At 34.7% G+C, this 24,193-nt stretch overlaps 2 protein-coding genes across 5 annotated transcripts in view; one reads left to right on the forward strand and one right to left on the reverse strand.

Moving 5' to 3' along the window:
• MEIOC (meiosis specific with coiled-coil domain) lies at nt 1–18,623 on the forward strand. Of its 2 annotated transcripts, none has more exons than XM_051994849.1 (8): nt 1–238; nt 2,437–2,571; nt 5,571–5,728; nt 9,589–9,693; nt 10,649–12,524; nt 13,360–13,494; nt 16,081–16,261; nt 16,847–18,623. In XM_051994849.1, exons 1-8 carry the CDS (start codon nt 233–235, stop codon nt 17,074–17,076), a joined length of 2,826 nt encoding a protein of 941 aa, XP_051850809.1. In that variant the 5' UTR covers nt 1–232; the 3' UTR covers nt 17,077–18,623. The 2 variants fall into 2 exon arrangements, with proteins under 2 accessions (XP_051850809.1, XP_051850810.1); XM_051994850.1 differs by lacking the exon at nt 1–238 and adding an exon at nt 1,498–1,602.
• The window catches only part of CCDC43 (coiled-coil domain containing 43), a 16,946-nt gene continuing 8,548 nt past the window's right edge, over nt 15,796–24,193 (reverse strand). The window contains exons 4-7 of one of the 3 annotated variants that reach the window (XR_007953317.1): nt 23,754–23,812; nt 21,585–21,835; nt 20,262–20,302; nt 15,796–16,240 (exon numbers count right to left, since the gene is read on the reverse strand). Coding sequence is in view for 1 of the 3 variants with exons in the window: in XM_051994851.1 (XP_051850811.1) it covers nt 21,648–21,835; nt 23,754–23,812 (247 nt within the window). In the remaining 2 variants the exon portion in view is untranslated. Of the gene's footprint in view, nt 16,241–20,261; nt 20,306–20,357; nt 21,836–23,753; nt 23,813–24,193 lie in introns of those variants that run through there. The other 2 variants (XR_007953318.1, XM_051994851.1) reach the window with 2 other exon arrangements.

Raw genomic sequence — 24,193 nt, forward strand, 5'->3', positions numbered from 1 at the left:
CGGGTCGCGAGCCCTTGGGTATGAAATGTAACGGCCTCTCCCCCCCTCCCCGGCCCCTCCCTCCCCCGCCGGCCTCCCCCCCTCCCCACAGACGGGCCTCAGGCGGCGCCGGGGGCGGAGGCTACGGCGGGAGCGGCGGGGTGCGGGCTGAGGGGAGCAGCGGCCCGACGCCCCCCCTCACCCCCGACCCCGGGAGCCGAGCCTAACCGCGGAGGGGCTGGGGGGGCCCCAGATGGAGGTGAGAGGCGGAGGCGGCCCGCCCGGCTCCTACCCCAAGCACTCCAGCCCCCTCGAGCCCGAGGGGGGCAGGACAGGGGGATGGCGGGGTGTGGAGGTAATGGGGGTCGGGGTACCCTGGAGTGGCTGGGCACGGGCGCGGGCGAGGCGCCGCGGAGGATCGGGAGGCGGGAGGGGAGAACGGCCCAGCTTGGGCCCGACGGGAGCAACTCTCCCTGCCGCCCTGTCAGATAACCGACCGGGGCCAGGGGCAGGTTGCTGGGCTGCATCAGTGGCCGGGATCTTCGGAGGAAGACGGAGCCCCGGAGGGCCGAGGCCTGGGAGGGAGGAACTGGGCCGGGGTTAAGGGAGCGGCGCCCTACGACAGAACTGACAGGACCAAGATCAGGACCCGAGGGCAGGGGAGGGAGGTCCTGAGGAAGTTTTTGAGGTGCTTGTGAGGGAAGGACCGAGAGATCGCAGAGGTGTGAGGAGGAGGTGACGAGATGTGGGGGCCCAATTTGAAGACTAAGGAGGTGACAAGATGTGGGGGGCCGTGAGGGGAGGGCTAAGAAGGTGACGGGTTGTGGGGGGGCCGTATGAGGGGAACGCTGAGGTGATGACGATTGGGGGAGGAGGGCTGTGAACGATGAGGAGGTGACGGAATAGGGAGGAGGCCGTGTGAGGGAAGAGCTGAGGTGACGGGTGTGGAGGGGGCCGTGTGAGGAAGAGCTCAGGAGGTGACTAGTTGTGGGTGTCCCGTGTGAGAGGGAGGGCTGAGGTGGTGACTGGTGTGGAGGTTACAAGGCCTGAAGAGGTGACGAGTTGTGAGTGGCCCGTGTGAGGAGAGGACTGAGGAGGTGACGGGAAAGGGGATTGGGGGCGGCGTGTGACGGGAGGGCTGAAGTGGTGACGGGATGTAGTGGACCGTGTGAGGGAGAGGTGAGGAGGTGACGAATGTGGGGGGGAAGTCATGTGAGGGGGAGGGGTGAGGTGACGGGATGTGGTGGGCCATGTGAGAGGGAGAGGTGAGAAGGTGACGGGATAGGTGGGGCCTGTGAGGGGGAGGGCTGAGGGACTGAGGTGACTGACAGGGTGTGGAGATCTTATGAAAGGAGGGCTGAGGAGGTGACGTGGTGCTGTGGGACCCTGTACGGGAGTCACTGAGGAGACAGCAGGGTGTGGAGCCCTAGTGAGAGAAGCGCTGGTGACGAGATGTAGGCTCTCTGTGAGGAAAGAGCATTGGGCGGGGAGGCTGGAGAGCTAGCTGGTCGCGAGTCTCTCGAGGGGGAGTTTGGAGGCGATAGGGTGTGGGAAAGTAATTGAGGAGGACTGGAAGCCAGGGTCAGGCCTCCTAACGAGAAAGAAGCTTGGGAGGATCCTGGAGTAAGCATCCTGAATTAAGGAAAGGGAGTGGGAAGGAAAGATTGACAGAGACTACAGCACTTAAAGTAGCATAGCACCTTGCTGCATATATAGTAGGCGCTTAATAAATAATCATGGGAATTGACAAAGGTCTTTTGAAGAAAATGGCTTGTTGAGGAACTGGGGTCAGGAGATGACACGACGTGTAGACCTGAGGGGGACATGGAAGGTCGAAGCTGACAGATTCCGAGTCCTTGTACGGGAAAGGGGGCCTGTGTGAGTGGCTGGAGGAAGAGCTGACAGAGTTAGAGGCCTCTAGGTGAGGGATGGGGGCGGATAGAGAGAGAGAAGAAAAGCTCTTGGGAGGACCTAGAGAGAGTAGATCTCGGAGGAAGATATCAAAAGAAATTTGACTGCGTTACCGGGAGGTTGAGAAGTTAGCTAAATAGTCCCGTACTTCTACTTCTCCTTTCCCTTCCCATCCCTACTAGGAAGTCCATGGGATCTCAGTACACGGATTCCGAGGAGGAATTTACTGGGAGGAGCGACCTCCGGTTACGCTGATTTGCAAATACGGAGTTGGGTTTCCCTTGGGATCAGAAGAGACTAGAGCGGGCCTCGGGAGGATAGGAAAAAATTCTTTGATGGGATCCCACCTATCTGGCCTCTTTGAATGAATGGATACCAATTGTTTGGCCTGTGTAATCTCAATTTTTAAGGATTTACTCGTTAAGGAGCAGAAATCCGTATCCTTTTACAGAAAAGTTGTCAAATCAGTCTTTGAGACTTAGTTCATTCTGTACAACATTTCCCTTTATTCATGCTTTCCTCCTTTTTGATTCCTGTTGTCCGCAGCCCAAAGTCGCTTTCCGTGGAGGTGCGAATCGCTGCTGGAACATTAATGCGGATACCAGCAGCCGATTAACTGATGTGTTCAACAGTGTGATGTTGACTGGCTCCACTTCCTTCTATGATTGCTACAAATCACAGGTTCATTAATAAACTTTAATTCCATGTTAAAGACTTAAGGACTGTCAAGCATACCAAATTATTACAAATTCATCTTCACAAACTAACTCATAGTGTTGATGAATCTCTGGTTAAAAGAGGAAAGAACTGAGAATTTGCAAAATGCATATCTTTGAAAAACTGTTCTGTGGAGTATATTAACATTTTTCATTAAACCTTTTTATCCTGTGCTCAGCTTGATGTGATCCAGGATGTATTAAGGAAACTTTTTCATTTCTTAATTTTGGGGAACACTTTTAAAAAGTTTTATAGGCTTATATGAATCTAAACAGTAGGTAATTTAAGGGGAAAAGTTTTATTAGCTTCTTGCTCTTTTTTGATATGTGCTACTATACTATCCACTTTTTCTCTCTTAGAAACTTCAAAAAATAAGTTAACAAAAGTTAACTTATTGGGCAGCTAGTTGATGCAGTGGATAGAGCACCAGCCCTGAAGTCAGGAGGACCTCAGTTCAAATATGGCCTCAGACACTTAACACTTACTAGCTGTATGACCCTGGGCAAGTCACTTAACTCCAACTGCTTCAGGGGGAAAAAAGTTGACTTATTAGTGTAATTTAAATTGCTGTCATTTGAATTTTTCATTTGGTCAAGTCTGAATGCATGGAAATATTCCTCATCATTAACAAAAATTCCCATGGTTTAAAAGTCAGTGGAATTCACACTACCCTCCCCCCGCACCACACACACACACACACACACACACACACACACACACAATTGTGTATCATCAATATTTTAAATGGGGATAATACTTATCTTTTTCATATAGGGAGTTTGAAAGAAAAATGCTATATATACACCTTGTAATAATAATAATTCACATTTAGAGGCTGGTAGCTATCCAAGACTATTTGATTTTGTACACACTTGGGCATCTGTATATTACATTTGCATACATATTTTAGCTGGAAGAGGACCCAGATGTTTCATGTATTTATATATATGAATCTCTACCACACTAAATTCAGTGTTAAAATGCCTCCTGGCAGGCCTAAGCTTAAAATTGAACTTAAAAAAATTTTTTAATTTTTTTTCCACATCTGAATAAAAATTCATTTAAAATGCAGATTACAGTTGAAATAAAAGAATATCCTTAAAATATATTTAGGTCTAAGCAGGAGGGCTTCATCATTGTAGACATAAAAAGAAAATGATTAAATATTTCACTAAAGAATTTAGTAAAAACCAATAGTTGGATTAAAAAATGAGTAGACTGAATAATGGTAAGTCTCTTAAGTACAGAATAAAATAAAAAACCTCTATAAGTGAATACCACTGGAATTCTGGAAAGATAAAAATTTTAATGGAACTTTCAGTAAAGTAATTCTGTACCTCAGTTTACTCAAGAAAGTTCTGAGATGTAAGTTTTAAATAATCACAGTCAAAATGGCAAATGCTACAAAAAAATTTAAGCTTCTGAAGATGGTTTTAAAAAGAACTTTTTCTAAACATATTTGTTGACTGTATTACTAATATTAACTAGCCATCATTAGCCTGTACTTTGAATTACTGATTGTTTTAGTGGCACTGATTTAAGTCATATTTATAAGAATACTTAATTTAAAAAAAACATAAAAATCAAAGTTGTACAAATGAAGTATTTTAATAGATATTTAGTTTAAATCAAGGCAAAAATTTATCCCAAGTATCCAAAGAAAATAGGCACAGTTTAAAAAATATTTATTTATCCAGTTTCAGATCCTTTTGTTATACTTAAAACATTAAATAAACTAATTTTTTATTGTATTGTTATTTAGGGTTAAAGCTATATCATTTCCTTGTATTAGGACTGAAAAGAGTGAATCTAAAATTTTGGAGTTCACTTATAAAAGCATTTTCTAATATGAATAAACTTAAAATTAATTATATATTTCAGTTTCAGATATTGTTGAAGTATTTATATCAGACGAGGAATTTTGTTCTGTTTATTGGTAACCTGTTAAAATTTTCTTCACAGAAACCTGTGCTGGAACCCTTCAAATAGTGAAAAACAGTTATTAAATTTCTTAAAAAATACTTAATATGTGTCATTTCATTCTTATAGTTTCTCTGAGAGGTAAAAGAGTAGAGAGTAAGAGGTAGTGTTGTATAGTAGAAATATCAATAATAAACATAAGTGACACTGAATGAATCACACTATGTGCTGGCAGAGATACAAAGTTTAGATGAGACATTATGCTTGTCCTCAAGAGACCTTCAATCTAGTAGAGTGCTATAATAACACAATATTTTATGATCATTGTATTAGAAAGTTATAAAACAATGCTTTGGGCTCTGAGAAGGATGGTGTTATTGAAGAGGAATTAGGGAAGACTCCATGGAGGAGTTGGCATTTCTGTAATGTGCAGGAATAGAAATTCAATAGATATAAAACTGGAGGAAGGGGGAAAGAGACAACATTATAGGAAGTGGAAACAGCTTTAAAATTCCACTATTTGGCAGCACTGGTCATAATGTGAAAACTTAAGATTCTAGTCATGGTGCTGTTACACAGTAATATAATATGTTGGGCAAGTCATTTTACCTCCAAAAGACTTATCCTTATTACTAAAATATAGATAATACTGTCTCTGCTAGTTGTTTTGAAAAACAAATGAGAGAAAAAAAAAGAGAGAGAAAAAAAAAAGAAAAACAAATGAGATTTGAGATACGACAATATACAAATGTAAAGTGTTACTTTTTTACATACTTTTTTTTTTTTTCCGGTGAGGTGGAGTATTTTGTCCAAAGTTACACTAAGTCAATGTGATATCTATATGAAAAATGAAAATTTGAGCCACTGTACATACTCTGCTAGACAGCCAGAGTCCCTTAAGCTCTGATTTAAGATTAGTTTCTCAAATCCTGTTCTTGTGTTTTTCCACTTATATTTCTCATCACCTTAACTAATACTCTGTCAATAGAAGAATGAAAGAAAATAAATGTATTAGTGATTAAAATGTTTCTTCTAAATTTCAGAGTGAAGACAATGTAGATTTACGGCAGACATACACTCCACTTTCTTCATCCACAGAATATTCAAGTTCTGTTGATTCTTCCCTTTTCTATGCACCATGGTCAACATATGGAGATGATATCAAGCAACCTACTAATTCTCAAATCAATGTAAAGAACAGGTAAGTTAATGAATAAGACATCTGAAATTAAATTAGCTTTTAAGTTGAATAAAACCAAACATTTGCAAGTTATGAGGGTGGAAAAATTAGGATAAAAAAACATTCAATTACTATGTTGACCAACTTGATTTAAGTATACGGGGCATGTAACTACATAAGCCCATTTTTTACATTACTTTTCAAAATGAATCACAATATCATCAAAAACCATCTAGTTTTGAGACATTAACTTAGTATTTGCTGTTCTAAATTGCATAAAAATGAAACCTTTGTGTAGCGAGGCTTCATATAATACTAATTTGATTATACAATGAATCGTAGATCCTTAGAACTTTATATACATATATATGCACTTTTCTCTTAAAATACAGAAATCCTCTCTCATTATTTCAGCCTTGTCAGGATTGTGATTGGTTGGCATTAGTTTTATTCATCAAGTTTTTAAAATAACTTGAAGAGGCTACTTTAGGTAAAGTTAATTAATAGCAATTGGTATTTTTTTTCTTTTAATAAGATTTGAGAGTTCCCATTTACAAAGTTATTTTTTTTTTGTTAGGTTAAAGAGAATAGTCTCCTTACCGTTCCATCTCTGTAGATTTTCCTTCTTGATAGCTCATTCACAGATATATCAAAAGTATGATAATCAGAAAAAAACAAACTTTTACTTAACTTTGACTCTTAATAAACAAGAGAGAGGCAATGTTAGATACTTTTTAAACTTTGGTCCTTATTCATTGAAAAATATTGGACCTTTAAAAAATTAATTCAAAGTAAAACCCCCAAAGATGCTAGTCTTTACTGAAAATAATCTCAAACAAGATAATTTACATGAAATGATTTTCAAATGTGTACAATTAAACAAATAATACATATATCTAAAATAATAGTAAAAATGTTAAAGGAGAACTTTTTTATACTGAAGAAGGGACTCTTTTCGGGGAAAATAATATTGTTCAGAACATAGCTTCTGTTAAACTCCTGCATTTCAGGCACTGTGCTAATCATTCGTGGATACAAAGACAAAAAATGAAACAGTCTTTGCTCTCAAGAAGGACAACAACCATAATTTATCTAGTCCATGAGTTTTGGTTTGCCCTTCACTCCAGGTTTATTGGAAAAATTCTACATTTCAGAAAAGTCAGGAACAATAGATAACACATAAATTTTATGATTGCTTAGGAAAATGATGTCGTGAAAAATTACTATAAAATTAGTTTTAAGGAATCTGATTTTGCTGGTAAGCATAACCTTACTTACTGATTCTCAATTTCAGCAGTGTGGTACAAGTAAAAAAACATTGACTTAGAGCTGAGCTTCTTAAACTTTTTCTATTTGCAATCCCTATTTGCCTGAAAAAATTTTATGTATTTTGGGTACATAGGTATGTAAAGTAGGTAATCAAAACAAATATTTACTGTTAATAAATCTTAATTTTGTAACCGCCACATTCAATTACATGACCCCAAATGGGGAATCACACTTTAAGAAGCTGGCACTTAAGAGCACCTGGGTTCAGATCTGCTAATAGTATGTTTGACCTCTTAGGCAAATCCCTTAACCTCCCTAGGGCTGATTTTCATTGTTTTCGAAAAGAGGTTGGACTAAATGTTTGTCCTCAGAGATCCTTTGTGATTCATGATCCAGTGATGAATCATTCAGATAATACATAAGGTCCCGCCCAACTTGAACATTCTACAATTTTATGATATATAAAATGAAAGTATCTCTGCTATTTAATTCAAAAGCTCTGTTTTGGGGATCAAATGAGATTTATGTGAAAACATCTTCAAAAGTATATAGTTATATAAATAGATAGGTTATCTAAAATGTCATAATACTAAAAAAATTTAGGAAAAGGATAAAAAGTGGTGCAGATTTTTACAAAACAATAAATTATAGTTTAATCAAGCATTTAATAATTATTCATGTTCTAGGCATTATGTTAACCATTTGGGGATAGATTCAAAAAACTGAAATATTTCCTGTTCTCAAGGAAAATGGGATTTTTATAACTTTTTTTTAATGTCACAGACCCCTTTGGCAAACTGGTAATGCCTATAGGTCTTCTCACTATGTTTTTAAATAATATAAGAAATTGTTAAACTTCAGTTAGAGGCCAGTAAAAAATAAAAATGTAAAAATTTCCAGTTCTCAATAATCCTCCTGAAATCTATATCTGGACCTTTAATGGTTCATGGATCTCAGATTAAGAAGTTGATTTAATCTCTGAAGAGGATAAAATGCTATCCTTCAATTTGTCATTATATATTTATAGGTTATGCCAACTCACTGGGTAAGACATTACTTAACTAATTTGAAACTATGGCTTCCATTACAGTTGATACTTCCCTTAGTATATCAAATTTTAGGCCTTAGTGTCCATTCTTATCATTTTATAAACCCCAAAGGAATAATGACTTGGCCAAATGACAAGTAGTAACAGAGCAAACTTTGACACTGAAAATAAAAAAAATGTAGATTTTTCAGTGCAAAGGAAAGAAAACTGGATTTTGAATCAGAAAACTTTGATCCTAATACCAGTTCTGCCCTTTGCTATATCTAGTGACCTTGGGCAAATCAACATCTTGAGGCCTGTGTTCCTTTCTACAAAATGAGAGCACTGCATTTGATGATCTATGAGGTCTTTTCTAACTCTTAAATTGGTGATCTTCAGATTTGCTACTCTTTGGTTTAACAATTTTTAATCTGAGGTCCATGAACTTGTTTTTAAGACTTATTTTGATAACTGCATTTCCACAGAATGTTTCTTTTTGAATATCCATTTGCTTACTTGATTGCTGAGGTGTGTGTGTGGGAGGGGGGGGGTCCATGATACAATAAGAAATTAAGAACCCCTGAACTAGGGAAGCTCTTTATTTTACAAATAATTGAAACCTAAAGAAGTTAATTTGGAGCCTAAAGTCACACAATTACTTGTCCTTTCTGATTAGTAGCAAATTGGGTCTAGAAACTTAGTCTCTTAACTAATACTCTATCTACATTAAGCCCTTTAAAATCTTGAGTTACTGGAAGAAACATTACAGTTTCTGGATATACTTTACTTTCATAAACAAAATTTTGGGGAAAGTACTGACTAAAGCATCATGTTTAAATATTTTATGAAGAAACTAGATGTTGATGGAATAAGAAGTTATGGGATTATATAGGGATATAGATGGAATAATAGGTTATAGGTATCGATGGAATAAGTTTTAAGTGTTGATGGAATAATAGGTTATAGGATTAGATAAGGACATAGAACAGAAAATTTTATCTCCTTTAGTCTAAAGCAGTGGTCCTCAAAGTGTAGTCCAAAGAATTGTTGGGGTCTCTGAAACCCTTTCAGAGGGTCTACAAATTCAAAATCATTTTTTATTTCTAATATAGTAAATAGATACAAATATAACCCATGTGAACAAAAACTCTTTGAACAGATCCTCGATAGTTTTTTAACAACATAAAGATACTGAGAACAAAAGTTTGAGAACCACTGTAAAGTGTACAGTATTTGGTGTATAGAGAAATGGCTAGGAAATTATTAATCGGCTATATGGTTTGAAATAAAATGGAAATAGAACTGTCCTACAGGTAGACAGATTTCATGTCAAAGTGAAAAAAAAATTTAGTTACTAATACTAGTTGAAATGCAAATACAAATTCAATCCAAATGCTAAGTATTAAAATAATGTAAGACTAGAAAAAGACATTTGTGAGGATCAAAAGAGATAACGGTAAAGAAATTAGCACAATTGCCTGGCATATAGTAAGTACTCTATAAATGTTAGCTATTATTATTATATATTATAGATAAGCAATTTACAAGTGGTATTCAGTTTTCACCAACTGTGATTTGTTTTTAGGATTCAGACTGAAAGAAATGACTATGGCAGTGAAACAGACTTATATGGACTTGTGTCTAACATTTTGGAAGAACAAGATAAGTCACAGCCATATTTTGCTGAGGGGTTAGTATATTATATATGATCTTTTAAGCTTGCATATACTATCTGCACCTCATCCTTAGCCTTCTTTTAGTGAATAGAGGATTACTTGGCAGTCAGATTTAAATCATATTCACTTTTAGGCTTAACTTCATTGACATGTAAATCAATATGGTCCTATTACTCAAATTTTCATTCTGTTTTCATTTTTTTCAATTGCTGTTAACAACTTTTATTAGGAAAATTGTTCTTATCATATTCAAAACATTTTGGCACATGGGCTAAAGCTTGGCATTAGAAATACATAAATTTCAGGCAGTTCTTATACATTGAATAAATGTATAATAAATGTATAAATAAAAAGAATAAAATTTCGTGATTTCTATCCAGAAAAACACATGGATTTTATTTACAAAGTAAAATTAATTGTTAAAAAAGACACCTTGTTTTATTTGGGTATGGAAAAAACTAACCCAGAAGCTCTGGATTTTGAATAGTTCCTAAATAGAAACTATGCCGTATATATATAGTCACTAAAATATTCTAATTTCAAATACATCTGCATCAAAACACATCTGTTTTAATTATGAAAGAATAGACTCTCCAGAACTTTATTTTTCTTTAAGTTAATTGTGTCTGTTAACAGTAAAAGTAAGCCAATCAAAAGAAAAAATCTTTTATTCATTTTGTAGTTAATGAGATGCTATAGTGGGATTACATTCATTGGCTTGAGTGGTCCATAGGAAAAAATACATTGAAGAGAGTAAAATTAAGAAGGTGTTTTGTGTATATGTATTAGGAAATAGCTACCATTATTTAAAATTTTCTATGATAAAAAAGGTTGATAATGTGCTATGGATAATTGAAGAAAAGCTGAGTGGGACAAAAGACCGAGATCTTTCAATTCCTTTCTCACATTCTTTACTGGGGAAAAGTCTTAAAAGTCCAAGTTGTAATTAAACATATTTATTTGTTCTAGGACCTGCTCCTCCAACTTAAAGTCAGTTTGGCCCGTGAATACAAGCAGATTTGCAGATCACCATGACCTCTTGTCAGAAACTAAAAGGCCAGTAGATACAGCCATCTCTCAACAAGCTTTTTATGGTGGTGAATCTGTCTCAGCAGTGGAAAAGCAGTACCTGCACAGTAGTAATCTCACACCACAACAGAAAATAGATGAACTTTATCATGGATTTACTAGCTTAGACCTTGAAGAGCAATGGATGTACCCCTCAAGAAGTGATCATTCCAACTGTTACAATATTCAGACAAATGATACCGCTAAGACAACATTCCAAGAATATCCATTTATCAAAAACTGTTTTACACCACAAGCTGGCCTATCTGATATCATGAAAGAATCAGGAGTTGATACTTACCCTTATGGAAGAGAGAAAATGTGTGCCAAAGGGCTTGAGGCACCATTACAGCAAAAAAGGGCAGAGATATTTCTTTCTCAATTCAATAGATACAATGAAAATGCAGATTACTGTAGATATCCAGAATATTCTCATCCTAATAAAGCTAAGCTAAATAAATGTTCAAATTTTAGTGTTCAAGATAACAAAAAATTAGCCAATGGAACACCTGAGACACCAGCTGTAGAAACAGACACATACACTAAATTATTTCAAGTTAAACCAACAAATCAGAAAAAAATGGAGGAGACGATACAAGATCAACAGAATTTCACATTTTCAAAGACTACACCACATTTAGCAGAAAAGCAGTTTGCAAAGGAAGCAGCATTCACTGCTGATTTTGGGTTAAAATCGGAATATGGACTGAAATCTCACACAGCTTGCCCAGGTAATAATGATTTTGCTAGTGTCTCAGAAAAAGCACAGTTTTCTAAACCTGAGCCCCAGAATTCTGAATATTTTAAATCAGTGAATTTATTATCAAACTCAGCAACATCTTCCGGAGGTATCAACATAAGTAGGCCAACCTGGATGAATGTTCAAACGAAAAACAGCACTCCTGTACCATATCGAAATCAAGGTAACTTGATGAAATTGAATAGCCATTTAAGTGCAGCTTCAAAAGGTGGTAACCATTCTTCAGATTTTCCCCAACTATCATCTACAAATTTAACCCAGAATAGTAATTTGTTTCAGAAATATTGCCAAGAAAATCCTTCAGCATTTTCTAGTTTTGATTTCAGTTACAATGGTACAGAAAGAATTCAGTCTGTCAATCACATGGAAGGACTGACTAAGACTGGTGAAGAAAGTCTCTTTGAATCAGTTACAGATAAAAAAATAAAGCAGCCAAATGGATTTTGTGATAACTATTCAGCTCAGCAGTATGGGATCATTGAAAATGTGAACAAACATAATTTTCAAGCTAAGCCCCAAAGTGGACATTATGATCCTGAGGAAGGACAGAAGCATTTAGATGGTTTATCTCAAAATACTTATCAAGATCTGTTGGAATCACAAGGTCACTATAATAGCCACAGACAGGGAAGTGGAGACAACAATATTGTTAATAACCGTGTGAATCGTACGCAAGCCTCATGCTTTTCTAATAATTACATGATGGGAGACTTAAGGCATAATCAAAGTTTTCAGCAACTTGGTTCAAATGGATTTCCCTTGCGATCTACCCATCCATTTGGCCATTCTGTTGTTCCACTATTGGATTCCTACGATTTGTTTTCTTATGACGATTTAAGTCACTTATATCCTTATTTCAATGACATGATGTATGGTGATAATTCCTTTTCTGGTTTTGTGCCAACGTTTGGATTTCAAAGGCCAATTAAAACCCGAAGTGGACCAGCTAGTGAACTTCATATTCGTCTGGAAGAGTGCTATGAACAATGGAGAGCATTAGAAAAAGAGAGAAAAAAGGTAATATAAAAATAGCTATTTAGGAGTAAATCAATTATTAGTGGGATGCCAGTATTATCATTATTATTCAGTATTATCATCATGTTCAAGAATAGCCTGTCTTGCTGATGAAGCTGAAATCTTTATTCTGCAGTATTAAAAACTGTAAGGTGTTTTTACATGCAGAGGGACTAGATAATAAGAAAAATTGTCTCAGAAATAAACAAGACAAAAACATTTAACAATTGAATTTGTGTCAATCTCATCAATGTTGAAAAAATCATTACAAATAATTTAAAGAATATAGTAACATTTAATAATGCTTTGTTTTAGCAAAGTACCTACAGACTGCTATATAAAATGGCTAGAAGTAAACATTTTGAATATAACTATATGATTTAGAGACCACAAATTCCAAGTTATCTTTCATAAATAAACATTTAATGACTTAATTACTAATTTTGAAGGAAATAAAATCTTCATATATAGAGGCTATTAGATTTAATATTTAATTAGATTAAATATATTTAATATTTAAATCCTTGCCAACTTCAGCAAATTCAAACTTCCTTTGGTATTTGAAGTGTTTGGGCAAGTTTGTATGTTCAGGCAAGATTTAAGCCATAGAATGATAAAAAGTTGGCTTAAATGGGATGATCCATACATGTATGTGTATATGAAAACTTATTCATTGTCTAATATTGTTAAAAAATGAGATGTCTAAACTTTTGCAGTTTTTCTTAGACTGAATTGGCTCTTGCCAGGATGATCCATACATGTATGTGTATATGAAAACTTATTCATTGTCTAATATTGTGAAAAAATGAGATGTCTAAACTTTTGCAATTTTTCTTAGACTGAATTGGCTCTTGCCAAGAACTATCCAGGGAAGAAAGTTTCCAGTACTAATAACACTCCAATTCCAAGGCTGACCTCTAACCCATCAAGAGTTGATCGTTTAATTGTGGATGAACTACGAGAACAAGCCAGAGTAAGCTGTTTTTTAAAAAAAAAAATTGTTTATTTAAATTGGTTTGTATATTTTTAAGTAAGACTTTGAAGGATTTTAAAAACCTCATTTGAATTAGATTTTTAAAAATAATATCCATGTTCTTAGCATGAAGATAATAAAAGCTATTTTGAAAGAGGACCTTTATAAATCAAAAATTTCTTTACCAGCATCTTAAAAGGTACTACTTTCAGACATAAATTGGTAATCTAACAAGACTTTTATAGAAAAGTTTTTAAATATTTAAAAATCTCTTCCCAAATATTGACACCAAAATTTTCCCCACATTTCTTAACTTAAGCTATCTTTATAACTTACGTTAGTGTATTTGTAGTGTGTACCTTGTGAAACATAGGGCTATAATTCTTAATTTTCCTAGCTATGCATCATTGGTTTATTTCATTTATCAATTTATGTGCCTAATTATGTGCCTGACTTCATAGAGTAGTATAGTTATGTAATGGTATCATATTTTTTAAATGGGGGGAACTGTGCTGGAATCTTGAGATAAATCTGTTATTGGGATTAATGAAACCCCACAAAAATTTAGTAATTTTGGATTTTGGAATGGCAGTTTGCAAATAATTGCATATATTCTTTAAAATCTTATTTAAAAGTTAACACTTTCTAAGTAGAACTTTTTAAAAATGTCTTTTAAAGTTTTAAAATTAAATGTTCAAAAAAAATCAGGTTATGTCTGTGACTTAACAGAAGCTTTATGAATCAAGAATATAGTAGAATCGAGTTATTTCCTAATTATATCCTTTAAGCTGTTATAAACAAACTATTAGTGACCTTTCCTAGAAGTAGGCCTGTTTTTTTTTCAATTCTTATAAATTACTGAACCCGTTTATATCCAATCACTTAAAATTTTTGAGAAAAATGTCTTTTTAAATCCAAGAGAAATGTTTATGCTGAGAAAAATGTCTAGCAAGTTAAAATAAATTAGAAATGTCATGGATTGCATGTAAATATTATCATGTTAATTTATAATTTAAAAACTAGTTTATTTTTTATAAAAATAATTTCTGGTTAAAAACGCCTTAGCACTATAATATATAATATAATAGTCACAAGAGAGGATCTAAAAATTAACAATGTTCCTGCTAGTTATTAACTTGGAGATTTTGATATATAGGTTATAATAATTTTATTTGATTTAAATATACCATTGTTATTCAGAAATATTCAAATGTTGAACCTTTTTTGACTGTCCTAACTTTTGTAGGTTTCTAGTGTTTTTTGTGGAATTTTTCAGAAATCTGTTAAAAAATAAGTCCACTAAAAGCTACATAAAACTTTTTATCACATTTTTTCCCTTAACCTTTAAATAACTTTGCTTTTTAAAATTAATAATAACTTAGTTATAGGTTTGTGCTTTTAGTGTAGTGTTTTGTTTTCTAGGGGCATAAGATGAAGTTACATATTTTACTCTGTCCTATCAACCTGTTTTTCTTGAGAGAATCTATGGGCCTGATTTGACATAGTCTCAATCCATAAAGACAAATTTTGATGGGACAAGGAAACAGTGATAAAGCTCAAAGGTTTTTTAGAACTGTGCTGTATGGTATATGATTAGAATCAGAATCAGCTAGCTTCTGGAGATAATTACTGTATTGATTTGTTCTATGAAATTCTGTCAGAGAAAACTACTCGCCATTTAAGAACTTGAAGCAAGCCATATGACAGTCACAATTAGGTGGCTTGAACCCCTTAATGTTCCAAAAGTTCATGTCTGCCGAAATGAAATTAGAAACTAATTTTTTAGCATAGTAATCAATAGGAATAAACTGTTTTTTCTCCAAAATTTCTTTGGGGAATGTTAATAGTTGTGGAATTTTTTTAACAGTCACAAAAAATATCCTGGATTTTCCCAAATTCTGAATTCTTTAAACCAATCAATAATGGTTTCTTTTTAGAGCAGTTCTCAGCTTCCCACTCATCTCTATCTGTATTCTCTCCTTTGAACTCATTTGAGTGGATTAAAATGAGGTTATCACTGAAAGCACCATTGAATTGTTGTTGGAGAATGTAGTTAAAAATTGAATGGACCATATGGAAACCAAATAGCAGGAAAAAAACGATGAGTTGTCTGCTTTTTTTCCCCTCCCTCCTTACCCCCAGTGACTAGGAATTCTTAATGTTGAATTGTATTTTACTTCCAAAGTAAATTTTTAATAACCATCTCATTCTATCTTCACACATTTCTAAGTAGAGAGGGGACAGGTTTTATTTCCATTTTTTTTTTTGCACATGGGGAAACAAAATCAAAATTAATCAATCTGAAATTTAATGACTTTTATTTATTAAATCTACTTCCCCAAAGATATCCCCCCAAATGCTAAAAAATGAATATACCTTGTTCTATATCTGCATATTATTTACTAACATATTTAACTTTTTCAGTGTTGGTAAGTTCTTGAAGTCAGACACTTAAACTTTTGAAATGAGCTTTTAATAGCAGATAAATTATTTTAATATTCTTGAAATACAAATTTATTTTTGCTGAAGTTTGAGGCAAGGCAGTGTGATTATATGCCTTACCTAACTTTAAAATACTTCCTACAGGTTGTAACTTTACTTGGCAAAATGGAACGTCTTCGCAGCTCTCCCCTTCATGCCAATATTTCTACTGCTCTTGATAGACACTTGGAGTCTATTCACATTGTACAGTCACGTAGAAAGGATGAAATTGTAAATGCTTCAAATCGGCAAAGGCAAGGAGTTCCTAGATGCCAAGATGACAGAGGTACCAATCAATATTCCTTCTTTGGTAAGGTGATGCTAAATCTAAAGAGTTATTATAAAAGAACAGAGTAGTATGTTAATTTTATATTTGATCAGAGGATCAATAAACATTTCCCCCCCAGGGAAAACTTCTAGCTTACATTAGAACTTTTAAGTATTTAGGCAAACTTAACTTAGATTTTAAACACTCGGAAGAAAATGCAATTCCTGATAACTTTTTATGTCCTTCAAAATTAAAAAGTGTTTCTTTTTAGCTTTTCTTTGGCAGCCTTTTGATTTCTGTCTGTGCAATTGAGACAAAAAATCTGTACCCCAGATAAAACATGTTATTTTTTTCCAGTAACCAAACACACTCTTCCCCTCTAAACACTCTCCATACACACACATACACACACACACACACCCCTCCATATATCCCAACAGAATATTGTTAGCTCAAGAAATAGCCATCCTTCTTAAATAAGAGCGATATTACTTTATTTTGGAGGCTATAATGTCAGGTGGTTTTTTTGTTTGTTTTATTTTTAGACTTCAAGAATTTTTTAGGTGATATCTAACATGAACTATATATATATATATTTTTTAGATGTGTTTGCCCTTGCCTCAGCCATCAAAGAGATGTGTGTGGCTACTCGGAAAGCACGCACTACCCTGTGGTGTGCACTGCAGATGACCTTGCCCAAAACAGCCAGTACTGCTGGCCAAGTGGATGTGGAGAAGGCTTTACAGGATATAGTAAACTGTGAAGATAAAGTCCATGAAAGTATAAATAGCAGCAATCCTATGAACCAGAGAGGTGAAACAAACAAACATTAAGGAAATGCCAGCAGAACATGAAGAATAAAAGCTGTTAAGTAAATGTATCAAGACATTCTAAAGTAATTTTAATGAACTTTTCAAGCTCGAGAATTTCAGTACATTAATTTTCTTCCAGATTTAAAGTTAATACCTTAATGAAGTTCGACTTCTATTTTTTAAAAAAAAATCTAGAATACTATTTCTAATGGATCAGATATAGTTAAAAGTGAACTCTCAAAGGTAAAGTTGACTACTCTAGGAGTTCTAGCTAGTCAAAGATAACAGGTTAGTTTAAGTAAACTGAATATTTCCTAACAACTAAAGTATTACTTAAACCTATTCTGCAGTGCAGGTAAACGCAAATGTGAAATTCTTCTAGGTGATAAGTTTCATTTAGGTTTGCCTTAGTAAGTAATAATTCCAAATAATGAATCTAAGTGACTGTAACCCAACTAGGACTACAGTCTTGTAACCAAGACAAGTTTTGATTGTGATGTAAAAGTGTTTTCCTTGCAAAACTGGATAATACCTGGGAACCAAAGGAAAACAAGGCTATACCCAATATTCATGTAAAAATTTAATATTTAAAATACTACCATATTTATAAATTTGAAATCTTAGCGCCTAAATTTATGGAGGGAAATGCATCTGATTCTCCTAAATTAGTGATAAAAGTGCCAGTGTAAAAACCATGCAAGTTACTGAATATAAAACCTGTTCAAATCATTTGTGTATATTCTTTAAAATTTAATTATAATATCAATTATTAAATGTTGCCAATTTTAAAGTATTTAAATTGAATCAAAACATAACATTTCCATTATCTGAATCTTTTAGAAAGACTTGCTGCACAGCAACTGAAATAATGACTATAGTTCTAATACCCTTGGTTTTGCTGCTTTTAAGAGGGTATCACGAGGTTCTAAAATGTATTTTTTTAAAGTTACTCTTTAGCTAGTTTGGTTTACAATTGGTTAGTGTATATTTCGTGTAGTTGTGTTCATTAGTTTGCTTCTGTATTTTTTTTGAGAGCTCTTGAAAGCTTGGCTTTTTCTGTTTCTCATCACTTAATATCTTTGTATTGAACGTGAATAATTTATTCATTAATATGAAATGTTGTATTATGTGGCTCAGAAGACCTTGGGTTTTAACAATTCTAGCATGAGTTAAACTATAATATAATGTACTGATGAAATTTAATTGAACTACCCTTGACTAGAAATACTGATGTTTTAAATATCAGTGTTCTTCCTAGTTTTAGAAATCCTGGTATGCAAAAAAAGGAGTGTAATCACACCACATAAATTTTCTTTAGATGATGTGCGGAAGAAACTGATTGAGAATGCAGGAGAAACTGTAGTGAAACCATTTTGATCATTGATATGCCTTAAGAGAACTGCCCAAATGAATTACATTGAGGGTAGCCAAATAAAATAGATCACCCCACCACAGTCACTGCACAGAAACTGGTTAAGTTTGACATAAGACATGTTGGATGTTATGAAAACAAATATTGTACTGAATTTAGACTGTCAGGTAAGAAATAAATTAGCATTTGTTGAAAATGTCTGATATCATTATTCAACATTTACATCCCTGATACAGCTAGCAGACTTGAGTTGGTTCACTCACTATGCTCATTAGGAAACCATGTAACTAAATTTACATAAAATTGGTGAGTATTGCTGCTAAGTAATTTTGAATGAATATTTATGTTGTATTTGGGTTACAGCTGAATATACTAGTTGCTAAAATGCTACTACCTAAAATTGAAGTTTTGTTCCTTGTACTGATCCAAGAATTTCAGGATGTTTCGAAAATCTGTAGAAGCCTTTATAGTATATAATCAAAATAAGTTAGGTATAGATTGTATGTTAAGAATATATATATATGTGTGTGTGTATACATATATATATATTTACACTAAAGAAACCATGTTAGAAATCCTTTCCTAATAATAACCCCACTTCCAGTTATTAACTGATCCTGACCTGGTTATCTTTAAATAAAAAATGTTATTTACACCTTTAGGTGATTTGAATCAATATACATTGTCTTTTTATGGCATAATTTTTAGAAATTTCTATATATTTCAATTTATTCCCTTATATCATTTTAAGTAAAAATCTGAACAAGTTATTGGGAAATAGCCAACAGCTACTCCAGTGAATATGTAGTGTATTTCTACCATTTTTGTTCTTTTTTTTAAAAAATCTGGTCAAACCTAAGAAAATTAAACTCTACCAAAAGTGGTTGAAAAGCTACTTTGAAAAATATTGTCATCCTAGAAGAGCCTGGACATTCAGTGCTTTGGGGTTGTTCTCCTTGAGATGTTCTAGAATGTTACAGCAAAACCTAAAATTTTGGCTAGTTAGTATTAAATGAGGAAATAGGAAAAGGGGGAATTTAAACAGCCTCATCCCCAAACTGACATCACTGAAGACCCATATTCATTTAGGACTTCAGGTATCTGGATGACATACTTAAGCTGTTAATGAACAAACCTATTCCCTTTTCTCTAAAATTTTGCAGAATATTTTTGTCATTTGGATTTTAGTTGTAACACATACAGTCTCAATATATCATATATTTAATGATTACAGTATTAGGTAGGTTGAAGCAAGTCATTCAGATGTAATTTGTTATTTTAATAATAAAGACTGATTCCTTTCAACTTTTAAAAAAATCTTAACTTAAACTGCATAATTAATTTAGCAACCAAAAAAGGACTTCTATAATGTCTTTAACAGCATGAGAGCTGAGATGTCTGAAATCCAAAATATAAATGGATGTTTGTTACAAATAACTGAGGACTTTCAAACATGAAAGTTATAAAGATATAGTACTTTCATGGAGAAGTTAAAGCACATATGGGTTCTTCTGTACTTGAATTATTCTCTTTGGTCCAAGAAATGACCATGTTAAAATGCTGTAGGGTAGACTCCAGTTGTCCTCAAAGATTTAGCCAGCATATTAGAACTCTAATAATAGATAGCATGAAGTCAAAATTCTTACACTTCTAAGTGAATAATTTTATATATTTAGAAGAAGATGGGATTTCAGAGGTCCTCTAGTCCAAACCTCCCATTTTTCAGAGGAAGAAAATAAGGCAAAAGAAGTTGAATGACTTGCTCAAAGTCACATTGGTAGTAACTTTACAAGAAGTTAACAGAGATGAGATTTAAACTAAAGTCTCCTCTTACCTCCAAAACCAGCAATCTTTTCTGCTTTATCATACTCTGAACTTCTTTTCCCATGGTTAAAGATGGTTGAAGAGAAAACCAGAAGAAATCAGAAAATGGTGATTTAAATATCAGAAGTTTATTTGAAAAAAAAAGTGGAAAATGTGAACATTTACATTTTTGAAATGCTATGGCTCAGGAATATTTGAAAGAGAGAGAGAAAAACCTTTCCTTAGCCAAGCATCATTGTAATAATCTGCATACAAGTTAAAACGGTCTGTTACTCCCATGTAATCATATGAAACTGATATCTCTTCAGTGTGTTATTCAGTGAAAGTGCCTTCTCTGGGTTATTTTACAGTCAGTAGTTGTTTACAATCAAAGAGAAGTTACTTGCAACTAAATCTAGCCACTGAAGCAAGCAAAGATGGAGAACTTCTGCGGGCATCTGGTCCATCCAAATGGACTTAACAATAATGCAGGCATCAATATCTTCCCAGAATCCAAATTTGGATGAATAGCCAGTGGCTTCCTTCTCCCCAGTGCTACTTGAAGAATGAGAAGGTGGACCAGGCTGAGAGGCTGACCTCATTGTTGGATACCCAGTGTTGCTAGAGATTCCTAGTGTTGCCTTTTTCTTTAGGGAGATGACTTTTCTATCCACTCCACTATTCTACCCTTCTTCTTTTAAACTAGGAACCATTAGAAGTTTTTATTTATATTTAGATGTGTTAAGGTGTAGGAATGGTACTAAACTGTCTACTGTCACATTAGTCAAATCATGGTTATAGCTATAAAATCATAGCTACGTGTTTAGCTTTGCACTGATGTGATAGTCATACTATTTTTTGTTTGTTTTTTAAACATCCACAACTACCTCCACTTCCCTAGGCTTTAGCAGCTTCTGCTCCTATAATTAAAAAAATAAAATCTGGATTTAGCTTCCTATATTATCTTGATAGAAATAAAAACCACCACATTTTAAAACTAACTGCTATCTCAAAATACACTTCCACTCTACATTCTGTCAGGGAGAGTAGTATCCATTCCAATCCTACATACTCCAGGTTTAAAAGTTACAAAGCTAGTTTTCTGGCCAAGAAGAGGAAGACCAACATTTTTAAGTGATTAATAAAAGGATCACAAGAATTGATTTGCTGAAAATAAGTCACGCCTTCTCTGATCTTTGGTACAGAATTGGCTACATCAATCCAAAGTTACCCACACCACAAATCACATGGCACATTTTGTAATTAAACATTTGTGATTTTTCTTTTAGCTGTGTAAACAAGAGAGGAAATGCATTAGGGAAACCATCAGGACTTATTTCTCCAAAATACACACCATATGCAAGACCCAGTTTCTTCCTTTGATCAAATCCTTGGGGAGGAAGACAGGATCCAGACGTTACCGTTTGCGTTCCCCTTTCTGTGTCCTTTTCTTTTCCTTCTCCTTTCGTTCCTGTTTGGCCAGCTTGTCTTTCTCCCTTTGCAATTTGTCTTGTTCCTTCTTCCTCTGAGACTCATCCCGTAGTGAATCTCTCTCCAATTTTCGAGCATTCAGAACATCTTCTACATTGGTGTTTCGGAAGAGAGCTGCTGTTGAGTTAAGGGTTAGTAGCACAGACACATCCACTAGCACTAGCACCACCTTATTCCTCAAATTTTTGTTTGCCTTCTCCCTCTTTAATGAGTTCTTATGTTTTATCTGTTTCTAGATCATCTTAATTTCTATACACAGCCTTCTGGAGGGTAAAGATCATTCAGCCATTCAGTCTTAATTTAGATACCAGGCATAGTAGATAGGAAGCAAAATAGCCTGAACTGGTGAAAAGTCTGAAAGAGCACTGCACACAAAATAATCTTATTTCTGCATACACAGTTGGATTTTTATAGGCCAAACATTGTCTGAACCAATGCAGATGAGTTAAGTTTATGGTCTTAAAGGCCTTGGGACATGGAAAGAAGGTTAAAGGTTAAAGACTTGCTCAGGTTCACAAAGCTAGCATGTATTAGACAAAACTCGAACCCAGGTTTTTCTAACACAGAGCCAGCCTTCAGTTCACCAAGCTCACATTACACCAACTAAATATTAAAGAGATATTCTGAGATATAATGCAGTTTAAAAAAATCAACTGATTTTAGAATGAAGAAATCCTTGATTTCCTACCTCTGCCATTTCATCATCTGTGAGCTTAGACAAGGCATTTAATCCCTCTAAACCTATTTATGTGTAAAATGAGAGGGTTAGACCAATCAAGTGTCCTTAAGTTGGGATCCATGAAGGTTTTTTTTTTAATTTTAATGACTTAACATTGGCTGCAAAAAACTTAAATTATTTTCACTTAAAACTAATTCTGAGAAGTTCATAGGCTTCACCAGATTGTCAAATATGAGTACCCTTTCAGCTCTAATAATTTATTCGCTTTTTGAACATGAAAAGCATAAGAATAAGAGTACATTGCTAATAACTGCTATCATAAAAGATGTTATCAAAAATGTCTGGAAAAAGTACTTATAAGTGAAGGACAACTAATGGACAAGCTGTCTAATGAAAAGCAATGTTAAGCAGAGAAAATTCACAACACATAATGTAATACCTCCTCCTACCCTCTATGGAGGATTTAATGACATACATGAAATTTTGTTATGTCCTAGTAAAGGGAATATCTGCATCAGGCTTATGCATATAAGCCCACTGAAGTTAAAAATATTTTAACATGTAATTATATGTATATATATACACACAGATACACACCCACGTAAAATTTGTAGACATTTTAAGTTCTACATAATTAGAAAATTGTAGGTAGATGATGCTCAAGTATTTGAAATACTTTCCTGGTTAAACATTTTCTTATACTTTTATTAATTTGCTTAATTTAATACTGTGCTTTTTTCAGATAGTACCAAGATATAAGTCCACTTAGTCTTGATTCCAATTATCACAGAATCTGAATATTAGTGGGATCTAAGTAAGTTTTAGCAGTTAGAAAAATATAACCTGGGTAAGCTATTTCGAAATTTGAGGAATTAATCACAAACTTTGGCTGGCTGTACTAGCCAAGTATTCTTTACCCCTTAAACACAAATTGTTTCTGTCTTGGTATCTTTGCATTTGTCTTTCTCTACTCCTCCCAATCTGTTTCCCTCCTCATTCAGACACCTCCAAATCTACAACCTCCAGGAATCCTTCCCTGATCAGATTTCACCTGATTTCTCAATGCTTTCCCCTAAACACGTTTAATTTCAAATTTATCTTTTTAACTTGAATCTATAAGAATCATTATTTGATTAGAGTATGCTACCTTGCTAGCCAATGTAGAAGGGAACTTAAAGAGACGTTTCTTTTACATTCCTCCCCCAGGACAGGCACAATATTCAAGAAATAGCTTTTGGAATCCCCATGAAATTTATTCTTCCCCACTACTTCCCAATAACACAAGGTAGTATGAAAGTCATTCTTAGGAAAGATTGAGGAAGTATTTGGGGAAGAGACACCAGAGAAGGATACATTTTTCGGTCCCAATGTTCATTGTTGTAGAAACTGAACCATCCTTCTCATCTGCTTCAGTAAAGAGAGTTAAGGAATGGACAGGAAATGGGAGTGGCTAATTCCAAACCAAATTATTCCATAGATTCATCTCTGCTACCCAAATAGGAAGAAGGACTTAATTTGCATGGTAATTTAAGGAATTATATAAATTGTTTGCTTCAACCTTGTTGCCTTAATATGAGACCCTTCCCTACAAACTTCATTTGGTCTGGTTTGGCCAACCTTTTAAGTGAAGAGATGAATGACATTCAGTTTAACAAACTTTAAATGCAAGATACTATGCTTATAAACATGACCTCTGAAGGTTTCTTTCCAACCCAAGGAATAGAAATTTTTATCAAAAATATTAATCTGCTCAAGAGTCTTGGGGACAAAAAGAATTGACCTGAAAATACAAT

This window comes from Antechinus flavipes, chromosome 4 (assembly GCF_016432865.1).
Source record: "Antechinus flavipes isolate AdamAnt ecotype Samford, QLD, Australia chromosome 4, AdamAnt_v2, whole genome shotgun sequence".
NCBI lineage: Eukaryota > Metazoa > Chordata > Mammalia > Dasyuromorphia > Dasyuridae > Antechinus > Antechinus flavipes.

Excerpts from the sequence above, each read along its gene's own strand:
- MEIOC (XM_051994849.1), top strand. Across the intron at positions 9,694-10,648 it reads CAGCCATATTTTGCTGAGGG|GACCTGCTCCTCCAACTTAA; the intron begins GTTAGTATATTA and ends TATTTGTTCTAG. Across the intron at positions 16,262-16,846 it reads TAGATGCCAAGATGACAGAG|ATGTGTTTGCCCTTGCCTCA; the intron begins GTACCAATCAAT and ends TATATTTTTTAG.